The sequence below is a fragment of the Pristis pectinata genome, chromosome 1, assembly GCF_009764475.1.
Source record: "Pristis pectinata isolate sPriPec2 chromosome 1, sPriPec2.1.pri, whole genome shotgun sequence".
NCBI lineage: Eukaryota > Metazoa > Chordata > Chondrichthyes > Rhinopristiformes > Pristidae > Pristis > Pristis pectinata.
The window spans coordinates 49,161,541-49,182,851 of NC_067405.1; the positions used below are offsets into that span (position 1 = coordinate 49,161,541).

General features: G+C 40.1%; 1 protein-coding gene across 1 annotated transcript in view; it reads right to left on the reverse strand.

Annotated features, from left to right (window-relative positions):
• Positions 1-21,311, reverse strand: part of znf385b (zinc finger protein 385B) — a 320,687-nt gene that overhangs the window by 30,029 nt on the left and 269,347 nt on the right. Inside the window, 1 exon segment of the mRNA XM_052027186.1 lies at positions 5,410-5,575. Coding sequence (XP_051883146.1) covers positions 5,410-5,575 — 166 coding nt within the window.

A 21,311-nucleotide genomic window follows, 5' to 3' on the forward strand; every position in this document is an offset into this window, starting at 1 on the left:
TCTATGCCCCGCTCATTCAAGTACCTGTCAAGATGTCTCTTAAACACTGCTCGTGCCTCCACCACCTCCTCTAGCAGTTCATTCCAGATACCAACTGCTCTGTGTGAAAAATCTACCCATCAAATCTTCTTTAAACCTCCTCCTTCTCATCTTAAACCAATGCCCTCACATATGAGACAACCTATCATGGAAAAACACACTGGCTCTTTACCCTATCGATACCCACTCATCACTTTATATGCCTCATTCATGTCATCTCTCAGCCTCCTTTGCTCCTGGAAGAACAGACCTACTTATCCATTCTCTCTTTATAACTCAAGCCCTCCAAACCAATAACATCCTTGTGGATCTTTTCTGCACCCTCTCGAGCTTATTCACATCTTTCTTTCAATATGGTGACCGGAAGTGCACACAATACTTCAAGTGTGGCCGAGCCAACATTTTGTGTAATTGTAACATGACGTCCCAACTATTATACTCAATGCCTTGGCTGACAAAGGCAAACAGGCCATACACCTTCCTCCCCACCCTGTCCACCTGTGTTCCCATTTTCAGGGAACCTTGTACTTGTACCCCAAAGTGTCTATGTTCAACCATACTCCCCAGGGCACTGCTATTCACTGTGTATGTCCTTCCCTGGTTTAACTTCCCAAAATGCATCACTTCCCATTTGTCTGAGTTAAATTCCATCTGCCATTTCTTTGCCTCCTTTCCCAAGTGATCTATATCTTAGGCAACCTTCTTCACTGTCCACTATACCACCAATTTCGGTGTCATCTGCAAACTTACTTATCATGCCACCTATGTTCTCATCCAAATCATTAATAAATAGGACAAACAGAGGACCCAGCATTGATTCCTACGGCACACCACTGGTCACAGGCCTCCAATTTGAAAAACAATTCTCTACTACCACCAAGCCAATATTATGTCCTATTTGCTAGCTCACCCTGGATCCCACGTGTTCTAACCTTCCAGACCATCCTACCATGCAGGACAGTGCCAAAGGCCTTGCTAAAGTCCATGTAGACAGCATCTACCACCATGCCCTCATCAATCCTCTTGGTCACCTCTTCAAAAATCTCAATCAAATTCGTGAGACACAATTTCCCCACACACAAAGCCATGCTGGCTATCCCTAATCAGTCCTTGCCTTTCCAAAGGCATATAAATCCTGATCCTCAGAGTTCCTTTCAATTACTTTCCCACTACTGATGTAAGGCCCTAGGATCTATTCTTACCCTCTTCTATTGTTTATCAATTAGAACATTATGACTATGTTACTAGAATAGCATTCATAGGCTGGAAAAACCCATTTGGTTCACTAATGTTCTTCAGAGAATTAACAGTGCTGTCCTTACATGGTCAAACCGAAATAAGATTTCAAACCACAAAAGTGGTTGACCTTTAAACTACCCCTGCAATGGACTGGCAAGCCTTTCAGTTCAAACTCTTTCATTGAAGTGATATCGAATGTTTTGCTCGCCAACCAGTGACATCCTGTGAATGAAGTTAAAAAGAAATCAGTCTATAGCCTTCATGGCAAAGTCTATAAGCCGTGGCCTAACTCACCCTGGATTCACTGATTTAGATTTGGCAAGGTAAAATTCCTCAAAATGAAGGTGGAGGGGCAGGTAGTGGTCAAGGAAGTAGGGAGTCTGCAGAAGGACTTGGACGGGTTGGAGAATGAGCAGAGGTGGCAGATAGAATACAGCGTAGAGAAGTGTATGGTTATGCACTTTGGTAGAAGGAATAAAGGCATAGACTATTTTCTAAATGGGGAGCAAATTCAGAAATTGGAGGTGCAAAGGGACTTGGGAGTCCAAGTACAGGATTCTCTAGAGGTTAACTTGCAGGTTGAGTCGGTGGTAAGGAAGACAGATGCAATGTTAGCATTCATTTCGAGAGGACGCAAGGATGTAAAGGCAAGGATATAATGCTGAGGCTTTATAAGGCGTTGGTTGTTGGTCAGACTACATTTGGAGTATTGTGAGCAGTTTAGGGCCCCATATCTAAGGAAGGATGTGCTGTCATTGGAGAGGGTCCAGAGGAGATTTACGAGGATGATCCCGAGGGTTAACATATGAGGAGCATTTGATGGCTTTGGGCCTGTACTTGTTGGGAGCTTAGAAGGATGAGGGAGTATCTCATTGAAACCGACCGAATATTGAAAGGCCTGGATAGAGTGAATGTGGAGAGGATGTTTCCAGTAGTGGGAGAGTCTAGGACCAGAGGGCACAGCCTCAGAATAGAAAAATGTCCCTTTGGAACAGAGATAAGGAGGAATGTCTTTAGCCAGAGTTCATTGCCACAGACTGTTGTGGAGGCAAAGTCATTGGGTATATTTAAAGCGGAGGTTGATAGGTTCCTGACTAGTAAGGGCGTCAAAAGTTATGGGGAGAAGGCAAGAGAATGGGGTGAGAGGGAAAAATAAATCAGCCATGATCGAATGACTCGACGGGCTGAAAAGCCTAATTCTGCTCCAATGTCTTATGGTCTTATCAGTTTCCACATATATGCAGACAATATCATTAGTCCACATTGTCAGCACTTTCCTTGACATTTCCACTGTTTCTGAATTGCCAGGACTGCTTCGCCCGACATCCAAACTGTTTATGAGTACAAATTTACGCTAACCATAAGGAACACTACAGTTTCCACCAGAAACTCCATTCTTTAATCACCAAATCCAGTCCCCTTTCTAGCAAATATCTGAAGCTGAACTACACTGTTCATTTTCCTATTTTCATTCCTGACCATGAGTTGAACTTCAGACCACATAGTCACATCCTAAGCAATACCATCTTACCTAGAAAATGGATTTCACCCATTATTGGTGTGTTAAATGAATATTGCCTGCAGCACTAACACTGCGTCAGTTTTCCCACAAAGAAAAGGTGCAAAAATTGGGCAAAAATGCATAAAAAGAAATTGGATTGCTTTGCATCATGCATTAAATGCTCCTGTGTTCTACCCCCAAAGTAACTCACCCAGTTTTGTGGACCTGTCGACACTCTGCTGCACATACTTCTACTTGGGCCTCAACTCTTAAAAGCACACTCCCCATCACACCCAAACAACAGCAACAAGGAGGTCTATTTCTGAACACTCTGGGAATAGATACTTCTTTAGTGGGTACGTGCATGTCTCCTGCTTGTGGCTCCTGTCTCATCTGTCCCTGGCCAATCTTCACCATGTTGATTCCTCCAGTATAGATAGCTTTCATTGGTGTGACTATTGAAGTCCCTATTGCATGAGTATGTGAGCACTTAAATGCAGGAAAAAGCACTCACTGTGAGTTGCAGCAGACTCTGAAGACTTTGGATGGTGCTTGAGCAGCCCCCAGTGAGTTCTGAAGGTGCCCAGGAGTCTCGTTGTCAGTAGTGTCCTTTCAAATCACGAACAAAGCTGGAAGTAGCACGATGCACTCCTAGTTGAACTGTGAGTGAAACAACGAAAGTGTAAGTTGCACCCAAAAGGCCAATTTATGCCTGGAAATGGACGTCGCGCACATTGATGATGTCAATTGCTGAAGGAATGGCACCAGTGGAATCTTTGCCGCGCTAGGGTCAACAGCTTATTGAAGTGACTGGGCCAATTTCAGATTAGGTGCTATTGCTAATGCAAATGGGTGCTATTTCTTTACCTTGTGCACTAAACAGCTTTAATGTGCAACTTGTGCAAATAAAACTAACACAAATGGGTCAATTTTCTAGGCAAGATTTCCCCATCAAAACTATTATTTGATTCCACTCCTACCTTAGCTCATCTGCTGCTGAAACCCTCTCCACTATTTCTGATAACTTGAGATGTGATACCAAAGCATCCTTTGCCATCTCCTTCACTTTAACTATAACTTAAGGTCATCCAAAACTCTGCTCCCCCATCCATGCATCCAGTACCGTTTCACTCAATGCTCTGATAACCATTGACCTACACTTGCTCCTATTTAATAATTCCCATTGTTTAAAATATTCTCAACCTCTATACTTCAATGATCTTCAGAACTTTGAAACTCTGAGATACCTGCACTCTTTCAATTCTGCAATTCTAGTCTCTTGAGAATCCCCACCACTAGTGGCTGTGTCTTCAGCTGCCAATGCTATAAGCATTGAATTTTTCTCCCAAAGACTCTCTGAATTCCCTTTCCCTTTAAGATCATTCCTAATTCCATGACCAAATTTCTGGTTATCAGCCCTATTATCTCCTTTTTGGCTCAGTTGCAAAGTTTTTCTGAGAATACTCTAAAATGCCTCAAGTTGTTATACAGGGGTAAAATAACTAATCATCAGTGAAATCGAAATAAATGCTTTCATCTTTGAAATTATTATTTAATGAAAACACAATTGCAATGGAGTTTTCAGATACTGCTATTGCAATGATGAGAACTCAAGGAATTATGAATTCATTATAGAATCTATTTCCTGAATAATAAATTAGAGTTGCCACAAGAAATAGTCAGTTATTCACCAGCTGTTCTGTGAAATGAGGCTAAAAAGTCCTACGGGTAGAAGTATGCATAACAGAACCCATGCGAGAAAAATTTTGTAAACCACCATCAGTAGAAAAAGGTTTAGAGAAAACATTAAAAGTTATGTGACTTTATTACTAGTCAACACATGCCAGTATAGATTACATTTATAACATATGTTCTTATCTGCAGACTTTTAGAATGCAATTTGTGATAATGTGAAGTGAGACAAAAAATTCTGAAATAAAATTATATTTGTTACAGAATGTATTTGTTTAATTTGTTGTTTTTTCACATATTACAATGCAGGAGAATAAATTATAAAATAGTCAATAATATCAATTGAAACTGGGGTTACTTACTCATACAAAAGGCTTTTGAACAAATTAAGCTGGAGCATCCAGCCAGTATTCAAACATGTAATTTTACAAGTCCATGGCATTGCAAGGTCTTGTAAAATTATCTTTAATTGGTTGAATGAATCACTCCAATACGACAGAGACTATGAAAACTCCTGATTTCCTTTGAAAAATTAGAATCTTTGAATAGTCCTCAATTCTGATTCTTCAACAGACTGATTTGTCCAGCATGAGTGACTGGAAAATGAAGCAAAATGTGCAGCTATTTGTGTGAAAAGCCGCAATGAATTTGGGACACAGCCGAAAATATAATTTACCATTTCATGGAACAAAAATAGTTTATTACATACAGCCAAACCACTTAACACAATGGAACAAATTACTGTTGCACTGATTGAGATCATACTTAAAATGCCATTTGTTCCATTATTCTTAAATAATTAGTCAGCCAGTCAAAGATCAAGCAAACAGCATTAATTAAACATGTAGCAATAAAAGCAGAAATAAGCAGTATCATGCAAGCATACAACATAAATAAAAGAAAGTACACAATGAGGAGAAACAAAAGTTTCTTTTAACCTGTTTTCTCAGAGCTGTTGGGAGTGATTGCAGTGGTTGTGGTGGAGGTGGTGATGGCCTTTGTGCTGTCCTTGGTAGAAGCAGTTTTCTGCTTATTTTTCGTGGCCTCCAGTGCTTTGAGCTTCTTGGCATGTTTACTGCCTTTGTAGTGCGCCTCGGCTTGGCTCTACAAAGGAGAACAAATGAACCATGCAATCAGGCTCATTTCTCATACTTTCACTAACTTTACGGACAACAATACAAAAAGACCTTTCAATAATAGGCACCATCAGTCTGTGTGAGAAAATATTTTCAGTAATTAATATGGTAAATAGGTGCCTTTATTGAAAGATTTGTATTAACTCAACTCGTTAATAACATCATTCTACTCAAACAAAAGAACTTATAGGAAGCATGCCATTAGCACAATGACAGAGAGTGACTATGTGAAGCACAGTGCTACAGGTAAAAATATACATAATATGGAAACACTTGGCTGGTACATGCAAAGGTGCTTCTAGAACACATGGTTGTATCATTCCAAATATCTATCTTGGATACAGCTCACTGTGTTGGCAGAATTGAAACAAGCCAGGAAACAGTGGACACAGATTACGCAAACAAGGCAGCACATAAACAAGTATTTTTGATTATGTTTAGATATCTTCTCTGAGAAAAGATGTCTGCAGCATTAGGATCACAATTGATTAGCTTAAATGTTACTTCCAGCTGATTTTAAAAAGTTAATGAAATACATGTACAATAGCATTATCAGTTGTAATCTCAAAAGGTAAAGCATTCATCCAGAAATTCAGTGTATTGCTTTTACACAAAAACTTACAGGTCGTGGACAAGTAAGTGTAAAATGACAACAAATCTGTTTTCCATGTTAATACTGTAGAAACCATTTATTGGACATTCATAATTGTAGAACACATGCTATTTTGACAAATAAAGCAGAGGAGAATTCATCGCACTCGAGAAAGGCTTACTTAGTCATTTAACTACTAGTAAGTCTTTCTGCTGATATTTGCAACAAACTCTTAGCCTGCAATATCAGTGTAACCTCCTACTGTCAATGTCTCACTTCAATCAATCCCCATCTACATACATGAGACCTGTTGAAACACAAATAATTTTAAAAATAAAATGTGTAATTGTATGATATTGGCTGTAAATTAATGAGAAAATTGCTGTATATCATTAAATAGTAAATTTCACTTCTATAAAAATAAAGTGAAAATTTTAAAAAAATACCATCTCCCACCAGCCTCTAATCTGGACATTTAAATTAAAATTTTCTGCATCTCAATAGATCCTCTATATTGTACACCATTCTTGACCAGATCTGGACATACATCTCTCTCATTCTCAGTATTTTGAACAGCACACTCGTGGAGCCTCAGTGAAGTGCACAAAAGCCATTTGGGTTGACTTGTCCACCAGATATTTCTTGTCCTGACATGTACTCTGTCTGTTCACAGTTAATTCAATTGTGACTAGTAGTTCCAGCATTGAGAACTACTGGTGTTCAAGTGAGGAACATCACTTGAGGATTTTTTCAACTTATCCTTCCAAGATATCAACCCTGCTCAGATTAAAATAGCACTGGACAGTTATTATTGGCCAGCAGAAAAAAAAAGGAATGATTCAAGTTTAAAGTTTTGAAGGTCATTTCCATTACTCTGTATTGGTTCCAGTTATCACAGTTTAATAGGATTGTAGGAAAATAGCTATAGTAGAGCAAACAAGCCATTCCAGCTAATCTTCTGGAAATTATTTACTATAAATAGATGGCTAGAGTAAAGGTAGGTCCGATTAAAGACAAAGGTGGGAAGCTGTGCCTGGAAGCTGTGGAAGTGGGTGAGGTTCTCAATGAATATTTCTCTTCAGTGTTCACCAAGGGAGAGGGGTCTTGATGACGCGGAGGACAGTGTTGGTAAGGGTAATGTTCTAGAGTATGTAGATATCAAGAGAGAGGATGTGTTGGAGCTGTTAGAAAATATTAGGACAGATAAGTCCCCAGGGCCTGATGGAATATTCCCCAGAGCTGCTTCGTGAGGCAAGGGAGGAGATTGCTGAGCCATTGGCTAGGATCTTTGAGTCCTCATTGTCAACAGGGATGGTACCAGAGGATTGGGGGTGGTGGCGAATGTTGTCCCCTTATTCAAAAAAGGAAGTAGGGATAGTCCAGGGAATTACAGACCATGGAGCCTTATGTCTGTGGTGGTAAGCTACTAGAAAGGATTCGAAGAGATAAGATCTATGATCATTTAGAGAATCATGGACTGATTAGGGACAGCCAGCATGGATTTGTGAAGGGAAGATCTTGCCTCACTAGCCTGATAGGGTTCTTTGAGGAAGTGACCAGGAAGATTGATGAGGGTAGTGCAGTAGATGTGGTCTACATGGATTTTAGTAAGGTGCTTGACAAGATTCCGCATGGTAGGCTTCTTCAGAAGGTCAGAGGCCAAGGGATCTAGGGAGGCTTGCCGTGTGGATTCAAATTGGCTTGCCTGTAGAAAGCAGAGGGTTGTGGTGGAGGAAGTGCATTCGGATTGGAGGGCTGTGACTAGTGGTATCCCACAAGGATTGGTTCTGGGACCTCTACTTTTTGTGATATTTATTAACGACTTAGATGAGGGGGTGGAAGGTTGGGTTAGCAAGTTTGCAGATGACACAAAGATCGGTGGTGTTGTGGATACTGTGGAGGGCTGTTGAAGCTTACAGAAGGATATTGATAGGATGCAGAACTGGGCTGACAAGTGGCAGATGGAGTTCAATCTGGAGAAGTGTGAGGTGGTACACTTTGGAAGGACAAACTCGAAGGTGGAATACAAGGTAAATGACAGGATTCTGGGCAGTGTGGAGGAGCAGAGGGATCTGGGGGTTCATATCCACAGATCACTGAAAGTTGCCACTCAGGTGGATAGGGTAGTTAAGAAAGCTTATGGGATATTAGCTTTCACAAGTTGTGGGATCGAGTTTTAAGAGCTGCGAAGTAATGATGCAGCTTTACAAAAACTCTGGTTAGACAACACTTAGAGTACTGTGTCCAGTTCTGGTCGCCTCATTATAGGAAGGATGTGGAGGCGTTGGAAAAGGTGCAGTGGAGAATTACCAGGATGCTGCCTGGATGAGAGAGTATGGATTATGAGGAGAAACTAAAGGAGCTAGGGCTTTACTCTTTGGAGAGGAGGAGGATAAGGGGAGACATAATAGAGGTATACAAAATATTAAGTGGAGTAGAGTGGACAGTCAGTGCCTCTTTCACAGGGCACCAATGCTCAATACAGAGGACATGGCTTTAAGGTAAATGGGGGGGGTGGGGGGGGGGGGGGGGGGGGGGGGAGTTCAAAGGAGACGTCAGAGGAAGGTTTTTCACCCAGGGAGTGGTTCATGCATGGAATGCGCTGCCTGGGGTGGTGGTGGAGGCCTGATATGTTGGGTAAGTTCAAGAGATTGTTAGATAAGCATATGGAGAAATTTAAGATAGAGGGATATGTGGGAGGAAGCGGTTAGATAATCTAGGAGTGATTTAACTTTTGAAGTACCCTGTTGGAGACAATAATTTAATGCCATATAATTTAATTTATTAACCTCTGGTTTGTTTCTTTGCTGCTTGTCATTATTCATGATTTCATCCTTACTGGCAAAAATGCTCTTCTGTGAAAATAGGTTTTGAAATAAAACCGGAGGTTTCAGTGCCTTTTTTTCAATATGGTTGGCAGGGTCCCTAAAATACTGTATAGTAAACTGCTAACACCAAATTCAAATAACAAAAATACGCATTTATATCATGATTTAATATAAAAGGGTCCCAAGGTTTCACCAAAAAGCAAATGGAACGGTGCTAATGGGAATTATCACAAAAGCAATAACAGACATAAAGTTCATATTTTGGAGAAATAAATTGGCCAAAATATGCTGGTCCAGCCTGAATGCAACCTTGTTAGCTGCTAGTTGGGAAAAACTACTGCACAATTAGAAAACCTGTTAACAAAGTACAATACAAATGAAATAATTTTAGTAGTTGAAGAAGAAAAGGCTGCAGCTGCTGGAAGTTTGAAATAAAAGCAGATAATGCTGGAAATTAATATGCCCTATTGGAACATTAGGAACAGCTCTGTATGCTGACTTAGCATATTACTCTGTATCCTTCAATTTCAGAAAATCAACCTTTCCTGTTTGTACAAGAACTAGCAGTTTTGATAAAAGGTCATCAGCCAATAGTGCTAATTCTGTTTTTCTTTCTCCACAGATGCTGCCTAATGTGCTGGGTATTTCAAGTTTCAAGCAACTGCAGTGTTTTGCATCTCACAGTTGCAGCACGATTTGATTTTCTCCCATCTGTTCTCATTCCTCTAATTCTATTTACATCTCTTTCTGACAGATCAGATGAGGTTAACGGCCTTTGGCTCTCTCTGTCAGTGAGCACCGGCACCTCTTGCATCATTCAGTTTTTCTTGGCTTCCACCCTATCACCTTCATTCTCTTCACCCCTCCCCCTTCTCTGCAATTTAAAATAAGTTTGATTTTTAACTTTTCCTCATTTTGATAAAAGGTTATCAAACTAGAATGTTAACTCTGTTTCTCACTCCACAGATGCTGCCTGACTTGCATTTTCTGCTTTTGTTTAATAATTAAAGAAGTTTATTTTGGAAGTTCTTAACAAAAGCTAGAGTTACTCTAGGAGTTTCTGTTAATCTTCTGCCAGAGTTACTGAGAATGATCGTAACAACCCTGCAGAAATTCAACCACTGGAAGTTCTCTATAGATAGATGAACTTACATGTATTTTAAATAATTAATCCATCATAAGCAGCATTGTTACCACTTTAAAATTATTGATTATGAAACAAATAACAGAATTTGATATTATGCTTGTATCAAAGTTCTTAAATCACTGTTGAAAAAACACTGCTTGCTTTTAAAACTTAAAACTTTTTTAAAAAATTATTTAAATTAGGATGAGGAAAGAAATGACAGATTACAGCAGGGTTCTGTTCCTGTGAACTGTTCATGACTCGAACAGTTCGCAAATCAAAACGTGGCATGAACCGAGTTTCCCGGATGGCAGAAGATGCCTGCAGCCCTGCAGCAGCCGACAAATCCAGACCACTGGTCTCCCAAACGCCCCTTCATATGTATGGCTGTACATAAGTCAGGTGTTCGTAAGCTGCAGAGACCCTACGCTTGTTCTTCCATATATCTGTCTCACATGAATCAGCATTTAGAGTCTGCCACACCTCAAATATCTGAGGAGAGCAGGTGAATGTGTTTTGTTTTTAAAATAACTTTGGTCATGAATTGTGGACATTGCCAGTACTCATTGTCAAAAATGCACTTTTAAAACAGTAATCTAGAAGATGGATATACCGCAAATAATCAGAAAACATGTCTATATTCATATAATAATGGCAGCATCTGGAAAAACTAAATGTCAAATTCAAACCAAAAGTTTCAGGAACAGATCAGGATTTCAAATAAAATGCCATAAAACCAGCTCTGAAAATCAGATGAGGTAATGAAGTGACTATATTTAATCTTTGTCATGAAATAAACAATTCTAAGAATTTGAATTAAAACCTAATTTTAGACAATGGAAATTTAATGAGGTAACAAAGATAAACAATTTTATTATACCAAGAATTTTGAGTGATCTCGTAACCTTTGTTACACAATTGGCATTAAAACTCTTGTTACAACTTCAATTTCCAGTCATTACAGGGGAAACCTAAATGGAAAGTGTGAGCACTTAATCAGAGATCTCCAGAAAAAGTTCATTTTCAAAATGGGATTTGCATGTAAGCATGAAACCTATATACAAACATACACATATATATTAAAAACAAATTATTAATACACCATTGGATAAATTACATTTTACAGGTTTGCAATTTATTTGTGCACATCAAGTTCTCACAAAACAGAAGCTGAAGTGAATGAACAGGCGGATGAGGTATCAATTTTAATGTATCCATAAAGTACATGATAAGTAGTGCACTAAAGTGCTCAAGTGAATTACATTCTTAACTTTTGCAACAGAATTTAAACTGATAAAAATGCTACCATTTTCTCACCTCTGTTTCTTAGTGACTAATTTTATTTGATGATCCTTTGGCACTATTCCAACAGCTAGACAAAAAATATCTTTCCTTAATTATTATCTAAAGCCTTAATAAGTTGTTATATCCTATGTTAAAGGTCTTCATTGCTGCACTGGTAATTGCATTAATATAAGTGGCGGGAGGGTGGGGAGTTGGGGGGGGCGGTGGTGTGCTCTCCTCCTAACCATAGGCTTCCATACTTGAAATCCTCTTGATGAATCTGCAATATATGCATTTTTAGGATTTAAAGTTCCTTCCATAATGGGGCAAAATACTTAATAACAATAGTCTGGCATTTCATACAAATTTAAATGACTTTTTCATTCTTACATCCTATTCCATGTATATAACATCCAGCACTCTTTTGATCTTTTCACATTGCATTATTCTTGTCTCCTGGGAAATATATGCATTTAAACAACCTGATACTCCCATCTCTCCACACACACCAGTATCTTTCTAATTCCCATTCATTTTCTTCCTTTTCCTCCTAAACTGTTTCCTCACAGTCATCCACATTAAACTGTGTGGGTTTATGTCACAACAGACATGCAACTCCTATTGAAACACTGTGAATATTCATGAAGCTAACAGCTAAGCTTCTTGTAGAAATAGCCTAATCCTGCTGCTTGAAACTATGAGACATCATGGTTAAATGAAGCGTGAATTTTCATGATTAATGGCTGAGAGTTCAACTTTGAAGTATATTAGTGAATAATTATCTATTAACTTTTTCAAATTGCGCTTTGGTCAAATTCAGGGGTCAAAAAAGATTCAAATCATTCCAACCTCCAGAGAGCCCAAGACTATAAGAAAAAACTAGCTTCTTTGCAAGTTAGGAAAAGCCTCCTGTTATTTGGAAATTAATCAAAATATCTCAAAACCGAACACATTGTACTTTGAAAGACTGCATAGTTAAATTATGGCTCCACAGATGGGTGAGAACCTTTAAAATTCAAAGCACCAGTGTTTATGGTTCCCTTGCCCAAAAACGTAAGTAGATAATGTGCCTCTGATTCACAAACCATATTGGATAGCCTTTCTCTAGAACAATGAAAATTAGTGTGGAAGATTCCATGGTAGTTGGCAGTTAGATACCCCCTGGACTTCACCCAAGACTGAATTGCTGCAGTCACGCAAAAGAAAGGATCTGCGGCAAGATTGAGAGGAATAAAATTTGATTGTTTATGTTTGCCTTTAGACTTTGGGATTCAAGCCAGAGATCCTTGTTTGCTGCTTCTGCTGAAATCTGGTGAGGCTTCCTGCAATATTTTTATTTGTGAAGAAGTATTGGCTGTTTGATTTTGCCCTTTTGGTCTGCCTTTGAGGTTTATTGGAGTAAAATTTTAACGAGCTCAGAGAAAGGGATGAGCTAACCAGGCTAGGTTCATCACTGGTAACTGGTATTGGTTAATCAACGCACACTTTGTAAAGGTGCCAACTACTTCGCTGCTGTTGTAACTGGGTCCCCAGAGACAACATGTAAATACATGTTTAATTGCAAGAACATCAGAAAATCTTTGCCCTTTGTTAAAATTCCAACCAAGATTTAAAGCAACAAAATCATGATTTAATGAGACAGATATGTGTATCCTGTAGGGAAAGGTATTTTCAGAGTGTCGCATGGGGTCAGAACTTATTGCCAGTAATGATCAGTAACTTAACATGTAACTGTGAACTTAAATTTTGTCCATCCATTGATGTGAACTTGCTCTCCAATGTCATCTTGATCCTAAATGATGAGGTATATTTAGCGACAGGGCCTTGCACAGCATAACACTGTCACCTAGGGGGGGAGCAGAACAAACCCAGTCCATGAAACTTTAGCAGCTGGCTAAGATGGAAATCTTGTTTTATAAGCCTGTCAAAAGCAGCATTTTCCCTACATTTGTACAGTCAAAATCTACCATAAGTTGTTATACTTCCACAACACAGGAGGCAGCCATTCAGCCTATCAGGTCTATGCCAGTTCCTAGGGGAACAATCTCATTAGTCCTCCAACCCACTCTTGTTATTTCTGTGTATTCCTGCAATTTATGATCTCTCACACATCCCCACCAACTCTCCTTCCAATTCCTTTCATTACCTAGCTTCAGTAAAGGGTAATTTAGTGGCCCATTGACCTAAAGGCATGCCTTTGAGATGTGTGAGGAAACCAGAGCATCTGGAAGAAATCCATGCATTCATGGTGAGCTTAGGAGCTGTAATACAAGCAGCTCCCAAACTCAGAATCAAACCTGGGTCCACAGAGCTGTGAGGCAGCAGTGTTAAATGTTGCACCACAGTAAAGGTATAGACTCAAAAAGATGAAAACACTTAAAAGCACAAAAAGAATTGAAACATTTAACTAATCTGACATAATTCAAAATAGTGAAAGATAATTACTACTTAGGTCTCTTTCAGCCAGTCCCTCACCATTCCAATGAAGGGCTGACTTTTCCATCCCCAAGTCTAATCTGGCACATCCAGTACTGGGGAATCACCATAAATTCCTCCTCTGCTGCTGGGAAGAAATTGCAGGGGCCCTGGCAGAGATACTTGCATCATCTTTAACCATAGGTGAGGTACCGGAAGACTGGAAGGTAGCTAATGTTGTACCTATACTTATGAGAGGCTGCAAGATGAGTCAGCTTACCCGAGCGAGATATGACACCTGGTTGAGTGGTGCCACAACAACCTCTCGTTTAACATCAGCAAAACTGAAGAGCTGATTGTTGACTTCAGGAAGGGGAAGGAGGGCGAACATGCACCAGTCTACGTTGAGGGAGCGGTGGTGGAGAGAGTCAACAGCTTTAAATTCCTGGACATTAACATATCGGATAACCTGTCCTGGGCTCGGTGCATAGACGCAATCATAAGGAAAGTGCATCAGTGCCTTTACTTTCTCAGGAGGTTAAGCAGGTTCAGTTTGTCACCGAACACTCTAACAAACATATACAGATGTACTATTGAAAGTATCCTGACTGGTTGCATCCTGGTCTGGTATGGCAATTCAAATGCGCAGGAATGGAGGAAGCTGCAGAGAGTAGTGGACTCTACCCAATGCATCACGGGCACATCCCTCCCCATCATTAGTAGGATCTACAGGAGGCACTGCCTCAAGAAGACAACATCCATCAAAGACCTCCCCCATTTGGGCCATGCCATCTTCTCGCAGCTACCATCGGGCAGGACGTACAGAAGCCTGAAGTCCCACGCCACCAGGTGCAAGAACAGCTACTTCCCTTCAATCATTCAGGCTTGAACCAAACAGCAAAACCCTAATCGTCACTACAGTTTAGCAACACTAATACTCTGATCACTTTGCACTAAAATGGACTTTGTCTTTTTTTTTGTTCTTTTTGTTTGTTTTCTTGTAAAAATTGTGTATAATTTATGTTTTTTTGCGAATGCTGCTTATATGATGCTATGTGCCTGTGATGCTGCTGTAAGTAAGTTTTTCATTGTACCTGTGCATACATGTACTTGAGCATGTGACAATAAACTCAACTTTGACTTTGAAGGACAAGCCAGGGAACTACAGGCCAGTGAGCCTAACCTCAGGAAAGTTACTGGAGTGGATTCAGAGGGACAGGATCTACAAGCATTTGGAAAAGCAAGGTCTGATAATGTATAGTCAGCATGGCTTTGTGCATGGAAAATTGTGCCTCACAGATTTGATAATTTTTTTTTGAAGAGGTGACCAAGAGGATTGACGAGGGCAGGATGGTAGATGTTGTCTACATGGATTTTAGCAAGGCTTTGACAAGTCCCACATGGTAGGCTAGTCTGGAAGGTTAGATGACATGGGATCCAGAGTGAGTTAGCTAATTGGAAACAAAATTGGCTTGGTGGAAGGAGACACAGTTGGTAGTGGAGGGTTGTTATTCGGATTGGAGGCCTGTGTCCAGTGGTGTGCCACAGGGATCAGTGCTGGGTCCACTGTTGTTTCTCGTCTACATTAATGAATTGGGTGACAATGTTGTTAACATGGTTAGTAAGTTTGCAGATGACACTCAAATCGGTGGTGGAATGGAGAGTGAAGAAGGTTACCTAAGATTACAACAGGATCTAAATGAAGAGAAGTGGGCCAAGAAGTGGCAGATGGAATTTAACTCAGACAAGCATGAAGTGTTAAGTTTAGTAAGTTAAAACAGAGCAGGACTTACACAGTTAATGGTAGGCCCCTGGAGTGTTGTAGAACAGACTGACCTAGGGGTAAAGTCACATAGCCCCCTGAAAGTGGTGACACAAATAGACAGGAGAAGGCAGCATTTAGCATGCTTGCCTTCATCAGTCAGGGCACTGAGTACATGAATTGCGATATTATGTTGCAGTTGTACAAGTTGTTGGTGAGATCACACTTGGAGTACTGTGCGCAGTTCTGGCTGCCCAGCTATAGGGAGGATATCATTAAGTTGGAAAGGATGCAGTAAAGATGTTACCAGGACTGAAGAGCTTGAGTTATAAGGAGAGACTGGATAGGCTGGGACTTTTTTTCCCTGGAGTGCAGGAGGCCAAGGGGTGACATTATATGGGTATATATAATCATGGGGGGGGGGGGGTAGATTAGGTGGATGGTCACAGACTTTTTCCCAGGGTAGGGACTCTAACACTCAAGGACAAAGGTTCAAGGTGAGAGGGGAAACACTTAAAAGGGACCCGAGGGGAAATTTTTTCACACAGAGGGTGGTGGGTACATGGAACGAGCTGCCAGAGGAAGCTTTTGAGGTGGGTACAATTACAATGTTTAAAAGATATTTTGACAGGTATGTGGATAGAAAATGTTGAGAGGGATATGGGCCAAATGCAGGCAATTAGGATTAGCTTGGATAAACATCTTGGTTCACATGGACAAGTTGGGCCAAAGGACCTGCTTCAGTGCTGTACAACTCTATGACTCCATGAGCAACTCAGTGCAGTCAGGACATTGCAGAAAGAGAACAGCCAACAAGTTTGAGACTCCTGCATTTGCACAGAAAACCCAAACACAGAAATGTTGGCAGTTCCATACAGAACTGCTGCATTTTGCGGCAAGTGTTGGCCCAATGCATTACATTAGGGACTGTAACTTGATGATGATACAGATGTAAATCTGTGGTTATGATCACAAGATCACAAGATAAGGGAGCAGAAGCAGGCCATTCGGCCCATCGAGTCTGCTCCAAGGAAAAGGGAAAAAGAAATGGGGTGGGAAAAAAAGAGAGAGAAAAAAAAAACTATTCTAATCCCATTTGCCAGCCTTATCCCCATATCCCTTGATACCCTGACTATTTAGATATCTGTCTATCTCCTCCTTGAACACCCCCACTGATCTGGCCTCCACTGCTGTGCGTGGCAAGGAGTTCCACAATTTCACCACCCTCTGGGTAAAGAAACTTCTCCTCATCTCTGTCTTGAAACTGTACCCTCTAATTCTAAGATTGTGCCCTCTGGTCCTGGACACGCCCACCAAGGGAAACAGCCTAGCCACATCTACTCTATCCTTACCTGTCAACATTTTAAATGCTGCCACTTTAACTGTTGATTTTCTAAGCACACTTAGTGAAGCATGTCTTGAGCACTGATTATCCAAAAGCTTCAAATGACAACATCCATCAAAGACCTCCACCATTTGGGCCATGCCATCTTCTCGCAGCTACCATCGGGCAGGACGTACAGAAGCCTGAAGTCCCACACCACCAGGTGCAAGAACAGCTACTTCCCTTCAATCATTCAGGCTTGAACCAAACAGCAAAACCCTAATCGTCACTACAGTTTAGCAACACTAATACCACTCTGATCACTTTGCACTAAAATGGACTGTCTTTTTTTTGTTCTTGTTGTTTGTGAGCTAATATCAAAATGCTACTTTTTTAAAAAAAAGACCAGCAAGGAAATCAACTTTTTCCAGTTGTTACAAACTGGATAGAGGTAGACTAGGTCACCTGTGTATTGTTAATGTATTATACATAAAAGTGAAGAGGCAAGCAAAATTCTGCTATAGTCTGGTAAACCCAAAACACAGTGATAATATATTGCAGTTAACACATAACACAAGTAAAATTGTTTCAGCTCAATCTCAGTGTGACCTCCTGCAATAACACTACCTAAAGTTCATGTTTTTGCAAAACAGGATCATCACTTCAAGACGGTAGCTTGCCCCTACTCAGCAACAAATCTGGAAAACTGTCTTCACAGAGCTCAGCGTCAAATGCAGGTATGTATCACTATCTGCAAGTTAAACTGCTACTAATACGCATAATAAATATGCTTTACGGCTTCAATGCTCATTCCATTATTGCCCATCCAGTATTGGATGCTCTATTTTTCAACTTGCAAAATTTGGTCATTAATTTTTTTTAAGACACGATTTTATTTGACAGAATGTGTTTCAACAAATGGCTGGCAAAAGTGTAATATATTTCTCAACCTGAAGTCAATAGTTGCTGAGATCTCTTTTTTCTAAGTTTCATATTGGAAGATTAAAATAACACCTACATTGCAAATGTTTCACTTATCTACAATGTGATTTCATTTGGTTAAACTCTTCATTTTAGAATTAGCTCTACAATGAATAGTGTTACAATGATTAAAATTTATGACCTGATTTCAACAGCTAATTAGGAGTAGTGAAGAAAAATAGAAAGCACAAAAGTTCATTCATCATCTAGAAAAAAGTATATTTATTACAGTGCCAGCGACCTGGGTTCAATTCCCGCTGCTGCTGCCTGTAAGGAGTTTGTACGTTCTCCCCATGTCTGCATGGGTTTCCTCCGGGTGCTCCGGTTTCCTCCCACGTCCCAAAGATGTACAGGTTAGGAGCTGTAGGCATGCTATGTTGGCGCCGGAAGAGTGGAGACACTTGCGGGCTACTCCCAGCACATTCTTAGCAACGCAAAAAGATGCATTTCACTGTGTGTTTCGATGTACATGTGACTAATAAATAAATATCTTATATCTTATCTTATCTATCCCTGATCAAAAGATTTCAGATATACAAAAAAATTTTTAAAATACAAATGGTGTGGATAATTTGCTTACATATATTTGAATACATTCCACATATTAAACAACCAATTTAGAAGTTGTCACAAAGAATGATCCAGTTGGAAAAACACTAAAAGATAAATGCTGCAGTTCAAGATTTTTCAGTGTGTTTTACAGTATAGTTGATGAGGTGACAACCATTAATGGGCCAACTGGTTCTGAATTGGAACCCATATGTAAATTTTCTCCATAGGTTGTGGCATTGATTTAACTGTTAACCTACACTGAAAATAAACTAGTGAAGGGATGTTGGACAATGCTTTTCATATTTCCCGGTGCCTTTGAAGACAGAATAATATGCTTCCAAATAAGTGTGTAACACTAAAAGTACTCAGATTTATTTACAAACAAGAAAAAAAGAAAAAAAGGCATAACATTTGCTCAAAACTAGAACTAGAAACTCAAAACTACTATTTGGATAAATGTCAGAATAAGTATGGGCGTTTATAAATGTTTCTATCAATTTGCTTCTTATGGTCTACTGGTAATCAACAGGTCTTTTGAATGACAATCTCAGTTTATTCTTTCAAAGGCATTCAAAATGCGGTTTTGCTTGTGAGTGGCCCATGTGCCTTTTTACCCACAATGTTTGGAGACACAAGAGACTGTAGAAGCTGGAATCTGGAGCAAAGCAAAACTGCTGGAGGAACTCAGCTGCAGGGGGAGTGTCCTGATGCAGGGTCTTGACCCGAAATGCTGACAATTCCTATCCCCCCCTCCCCCCCCACAGATGCTGAGTTCCTCCAGAAGTTTGTTGCTTCTACACAAGAATTAAATATTACAGGAGAGTGCTTTGTATGAGACAGCCAAGGAGGAAAGGGGGGTGGTGCACACACTCCTGTTTACATCAACAGTGCTGAGGTCGAGAAGACTGAGAGCTTCAATTTCTTGGAGTGAACGTCACTCCAAGAAACACTCCAAGACCCCATCTACCCTGGATATTATTCTTCTCCCCCGGATATTCTTCTTCTCCCCCCTCCCATCGGGCAGAAGATATAAAAGCCTGAAAGCATGTACCACCAGGCTGAAGGACAGCTTCTATCCCACTCTTATAAAACTATTGAACCATCCCCAAGTACAATAAAATGGACTTTTGACCTCACAATCTACATCATTATGGCCTTGCACTTTCTTGTCTGCCTGCATTGCACTTTCTCTGTAATCCTTAACTCTTTATTCTGCATTCTGTTATAGTTTTCCCTTGTACTACCTCAATGCACTGTGTAATGAATTGATCTGTATGGATGGCATGCAAAACAAAGTTCTTCACTGTACCTCGGTACATGTGGCAATCTACCAATTTACCAGTGCTGTCAATCACTTTCAATCAAAGCCATAATAACAGCACACAATTACACAAAATACTAATGAGCTATTACTTTCTGGAATAGCAACAAGACTGACAAGGCACAACTAAGTGCCCACTCCTGGCTGCCATGGGGAAACTTAGAATCATCCCCTGCAATGTGGAACTACGCTCATGTTTAGGCCTAAATGGGTCAAAGTTGCAGGCTCCTCCCGAAGTATACAAGCTTCCAGATGGGTTTATGGATATGGTGTCTGAAGGAGACCAGCAAGAGGAAGAGTTAATCAGAGCAAAAAAAAAACAGATTAGTAATTGATAATTGATTGGGAAGTTGTTTTTATTATAGTACTGCAATGCTTCATGTAACTTTTATTTTTCAAACAGATTGCTTTTAAGAATGTATTAAGTGCCGCTGCTGTTTTGTAATTATGTGAAAGGATACAGTTAAAAACTTGATTTTGAGTTATTGAATAATGAGGAAGTGGAATCTGTGGTTAAGGATATTGAGGCTGGAGAACCAAAAAATGTTTTTTTTTGCAATGAAATATTATCCTATGGCATGAGAAAAGCTGGCTTACAAAGTGATACGTTCCTAAGCATGAATAGTAAGCATACCTATGGTTAAGAGATTGATATGGTTTATCAATAGTTGACTGCAGAAAGAGGGCGCTATGTTACATAATAGCCAGTATTTGTTGAGACAAACTGCAAGGGTCCCAGAAGGGACTAATTCAGACAAAGGGGACCATAGGGAAGTTGTCATTGTAACAGGATGCTGACTGTCAGGAATGGTGAAAAGGGGTTGAAAGAGGATCCAGGTTTAGATCAGGAACTGCACTGTATTCCTCTCAGGAGAAAGCGATGGGATATCACTTTCTTCTAATTATTGGGGTTGTCTCATGGCAGAAGGTAATACACAGATCTCTTGCTGCCATGTGATATATGTGGGGACCATCAAAAGTGAAGCTTAAATTATTTTTTCAGAAACTATTTACAAAATCCCATTTGATTGGCTTGGCTTTAACCTAAATCATATTACAAAAAATAAGCTTTGAAATGTTTTGGCACTTTGAAACTCATGGTAAAATGGTGCCGTGCAAGGAACCAAGCCAGCTTTGGGCAAGGTCATGGGGGGAGATTTTCTTTTAAATATGCATGACATAGAGGGCACCAAGCACATTAGAATGGCAAGTCTTGGATCTTGCAGAAAATACGTGTAAGTCACAAAATTGGGGGAGAATTGCAAGATTCCAGTGGAAATGGCTGTTTCAGGCACTGGGGCTGCTTTGGGGCAGATGTTCTCTTGATGAGAGGAATGATTGTGCTTGGGGTCCCCACCAAGAAAGAACTTTGAGAGATGGATGACACCAGGGGCAAGATTCCAGGCCTTGATCCAGACTTTGGACAGTAGATTGGATCGGGACAGGCTTTGACTTCATCCTCTTATACTCAAAATCTGTTGCATTTCTAAACAGTCTGGAGTATCGCAACAGCAAAATC